Source organism: Arctopsyche grandis, chromosome 7 (genome assembly GCF_051622035.1).
Source record: "Arctopsyche grandis isolate Sample6627 chromosome 7, ASM5162203v2, whole genome shotgun sequence".
Lineage (NCBI taxonomy): Eukaryota > Metazoa > Arthropoda > Insecta > Trichoptera > Hydropsychidae > Arctopsyche > Arctopsyche grandis.
The window spans coordinates 16,954,927-16,959,421 of record NC_135361.1 but is presented as its reverse complement, the minus strand read 5'-3'; the positions used below and the strand labels follow the sequence as shown (position 1 = coordinate 16,959,421).

General features: G+C 41.1%; 1 protein-coding gene across 1 annotated transcript; it reads right to left on the bottom strand.

Moving 5' to 3' along the window:
• Positions 1-2,206: 2,206 nt before the first annotated feature.
• On the bottom strand, positions 2,207-3,895 carry cbt (Kruppel like transcription factor cabut). The gene is made up of 2 exons (XM_077434479.1): positions 3,667-3,895; positions 2,207-3,541 (listed from the first exon to the last, which is right to left on the bottom strand). Exons 1-2 carry the CDS (start codon positions 3,751-3,753, stop codon positions 2,627-2,629), a joined length of 1,002 nt encoding a protein of 333 aa, XP_077290605.1. The 5' UTR covers positions 3,754-3,895; the 3' UTR covers positions 2,207-2,626.
• Positions 3,896-4,495: the final 600 nt, after the last annotated feature.

The window sequence follows — 4,495 nt, the reverse complement described above, 5'->3', positions numbered from 1 at the left end:
AAGACTGACTTCATGCGTAGCTTATTGAGGCAAATTTCATGTATTTATACATACATAGATATGTATGAGTACTATTGATTGAACCGTCAAAAAGTGCAATCATTAAAAATATTAAGTGTTAGTATAATATTATGAAATACTTATACATATGTCCGTACTTCTAGACAGTAGAAAAAAATAAGATTTTATCATCATATAACGTAATATTTTCTATACATCAGTTGTGCCACAACTTCTTTAACAAAGATCGTAGCTATACATATATTATACATGCGTTGTCAATATTATGACAAAGCACACAAATGTACATTAATATTGTTAAGTGCAAGTTGATTATTAATTTGTAGTCTTTGTTTTAAACGAGTATGTTGGCGCATAAGGCTACAATTAACATAGGTCAAGTGAATTAATCCAGGTTAAAAAAATTGTAGTATTAATTTAATTTTAGCTCGGAACTATATTTGTCTTTGACAGTGGATAGTCCAAGGTGTGCCCTTGAATATGAAAAAAATGTGAATTTGACTTTAAAATTGACTAAAATTAAGGTCAATAAAATAAAGTTGACATAAAAGACAGGAAGCTTTGTATACAATAACACGTCTTTTAATGAAATATGCATTGTTTAAAACCAGATGCGAGACTTTTATGAAACACTTCCGAGAAGTTTTATGATTGCGTGGAAAAGTTTGAGGTCAGCGATGCGATGCTGCAAATATGTATTTTCAGGACGACCTCGTCGCTATCTCCAAGTCGTATTTTTTCATAATCTTCTCACCAAAATACCATTAACGATGTCTCGTTTGGAGATCAAAAAGTCACAAGTCAATCCAGTAGTAGCAGCGTTTGCAGATATCTCTGAAAACCACAAACTGGATCGCTTGGGACGCTATTATCGAGAACCACGCGGTTGGTGCGTGTTCCGCTCAACATGCTATTCCTAGACCGCTTATCTCGGGGTGAGCGTTCTACCGCCCTTCGTACCCACTCTCGGCCCACTTTTACAAGTTTTGAACACATATGACCTTTGATTGCCTCATTCAGGAGCCAGATTAACTTTGGCGAAAGGGAATGACAGTCACATCTAAATCTGGACACTCTTACTTCCACCAACTCTCTAGAACAGTGCCAAATCTGGCTTGGCTACAACTGCTATCTAACGCTAGGAGATGAAGATTGAAAGTTATTTTTTACTTTTAATTTTTAATTAAAAACAACATTGTGAATAATTCTATTCAGAATTAAAGTTTTAGCACTGACATGGTGTTGATCAAAGGCTACTGCTCCAGTAGTTACGCCTACGACTTTCATTCACGCTCCTTTTTCGCGTCCTCGCATTTATACACGAGTTCAAAGAAAGGCAGAGTATGAATCTAATTAAAAACCCATGCTATCGTATGACTTTTATTGCATTTTCCTCATGTGCAGATATCTTACAGCGTGAGCAAACAAGATTCAAGTTATCATCTGTGTGCTAATTTTGCAATGTGCTTAAATGCGGAAATGCTATTTATAAGCCTTACAATTTTCTACTTGAATTATCGATGGACGGACTTTGTTTTTGTGGGTAATAAATATTTGTAAAAATTTTTAGTGCATGCTTATCAGTATGTTATCGTATACACATTATAATTGTTGAAAGTATTTCGTTTTAATTTTATTTTTTGATAATTATGTTATCTGTGTGAAATCCACGTGTAGATTGATATTGTTCTATTTTTAGCTATAACGACCTATTTGTTACGTATTCTATAAAGTTGATACATTAAAGTCTTAATAAGTTTCTGATATTTACTTGAAACAATAATGATAGTGGTAAGACAAGGTTTCATTAACGAAAAATGAGTAAATGTATTAAATGTGCCACACCCTTTTTTTGTGGCAATCATAGTCATAGAATAAGTGTAGTGTTTGTCGCATCACTGCATGTTTATCGAAGTTCCGACTTGTAACATGACTATGAGTAGCCGCCTCATGATTTCCCTTTCGTTCAGCGACATCGGAAACTATTAATGTTTTTAACATCCGTTTCCACTTGAGCTGATTTCCTGTTAGAAAGATCAATTTTTGGAACTAAATTCCGAGTGTGTGAATGTTTTTAAAACAATATTTGAAACGGATGGGAGTGGTCTTCTGCAAATATGTAGTGTGCAATGTTTCTTTTCAAGATAATATCGTGTGGTTGAGTGTTCAAATAAAACGAATCATTATAAATTATTCATATTTTTTAATTTATATATGTGATATATTTTCTTTTGATTCCTTAAAACTAAGATTAACATAATTGAAAAAAAAATCGATTAGACGTTACAATTATACATACATACGATTTGAAAATAAATATTTTCTTACTAAAAACATTCTTACATCGTAAGAATCAATAATCACAGATACCACTAGCCCTCTTACTGGCCGTGAAAATATTAAAGCGTTTCGATATAATTAGTCCCAATCTAGGCGCTGGGACTTGAACTACATGGAATGGTATGGGGGCGAATTCTCCTCCACAACGAGGGGCACAAGGAGGTTTCAGCCTAAGTCGCGGGTCACAACTGTATTCGGTAACTCAGTCCCGGTCCACGACAGTCGGCTTTAACCCCCATTAACCCCACGGGGAGGAGGTCACCCCTCAATAGATGGCAACCATGGGAACGGTTTGGGGTTGAGGGCGGGCGGCAGGACGAGCATGTCTCTTAACGTGTTTAGCTAAATGGTCCGAACGCATGAACTTCCTAGCACAAACTTGACATCCGAACTTTTTTTCTCCGGTGTGTGTCCTTTTATGCCTCGACAATTCGTCGGAGCGACTGAAACGACGGCCACAATCTGCCCAGGCGCACATGAACGGCTTCTCACCTGTGTGCGTCCTGAGGTGAGCTTTCAGATGTGAAGATTTGAAGTAGTTTTTGCCGCAGTTTGGATGGTCGCATTCGTACGATCTCCTTCTAGGTGGGGAAGCAGGTGCTGCAGTAGCTGCAGGCGGAGCAGCTACCACTAAAAGTGCACTACCGTGTACCAGCAAAGCTCTGGTACCGGGGGCTGGTCTAGGCGCCAAAGCAGCGAGCTTCGGAACTTCGTAACTACTGTGCCTAATAGATCTTCTATCTTCTAATAAAAATGAGCTTTTGTGACATTGTTCTTCCGTTAAATTAACTAAGCGGTCGTTTACTCTAATCTCTGGAATCTTTCTTTTTAAAATCTCCGGCTGTTGAGGGATGGGGGCTATTTCTGCTACCGGTTTCGGTATCATTTCCGTGGGTGCTTTCGATTCTGTGCCAGCGAACCGGTTGTATGAGCTTTCTTTTCTGATTTTGAATTTGAGCGTTTTCAGTATGTTTTCCGGCTCTACCCTGGGTCGCTTTGCAGGCGGGGGTAGGTCTCCTCTGGTGCAGGTTCCATCAGAGTGAGCCCTCATGATGACGGAAGGCCGTTGAAGAATCGGGGATATAATTCTATAATCGCAATCTTCACCCTCAGAATCTGAGGGCTGGGGTGTCAGCAATCCAGTGCTGGGCAGGAAAGATTCAACACAATGGAAATTAACCTGAGGAAGAGAAAAAAAAAGAGTGGTGAGTAACGAATGAGTGATCACAAGGCGGACGCGTGCTCGACAGTCGCACAGTACTGGCGTTGCGTAAACAATCAAGATTTTCAATGAAAAATACTCACTTTGGATTCTTTCAATGGGGGCGTCGAGGGTGGAGACAACGGGGCGTCCATTCCCATCCTCGAAATGTCTATCTCGGTGAATACCATCTTGGTGTTTGAGTGGAGTGAGTCAGTGGGACATGTAGCGTTGTAAACAATGATAGGCGCAGGGTGCGGAGCGCGCTCTATCTGCGTCCACTCGGCGTGCGATCCGGCGGACGAGTGTTGCAGGCGAGTCGAGCGAAAAGCGTGTTGTGTCGGCGAGGGCTGCGTGATGCGAACGGCTCCACCAATCGGAGACGGGGGCTCGTCGGCCTCGACCAATCGGAGCGAGGGCCGACGCGTGATCACAGCGTGCTGTTCACGTGCACACCGGCTGACGGTCGTGGCCGCGTGACGTCACTTAGTAAAGTGGGGCGCGCGTCACGCCGCTCCCACCCCCCCCTCACCCGGAGGCTCGCCTACACCGCACACCCCCTCACCACCTCCCCCACTCCTACACCCTCCCACCGCACCCTCTTTTCTCACTGCCGCTCCTTTGCGAACTTTGTTTACAAATTTGTTGATGTTATGATTTGTTTTGCTAGGTGAAATGTAAGTGCTATCTAGGATTGTATTTATAAAAAAGCGACTTGAATATATTGAGACGGGTGCCTGCTACTTATAGGCTTAGCGTAAGCTTAGGTTTTAAGGTATGGTTCCGGGATGCCGTTTGTCCTGGTTATTTGATAAATATTGAAATTGAGAATTGAGTGAGATGGATTTAAAGCCTGGTTTTGGGCGAAATCAGACAGGTTTTTTTTTAGATAGTTTTAAACATGACAAAATGTGGAGTTCATGGGACGTGTAC

Bases quoted from the DNA above. Each gene is read 5' to 3' on its own strand.
- cbt (XM_077434479.1), bottom strand. From the start codon at position 3,753: ATGGTATTCACCGAGATAGACATTTCGAGGATGGGAATGGACGCCCCG. The intron at 3,542-3,666 runs GTGAGTATTTTT...TCTCTTCCTCAG, and splicing joins CCCCATTGAAAGAATCCAAA to GTTAATTTCCATTGTGTTGA.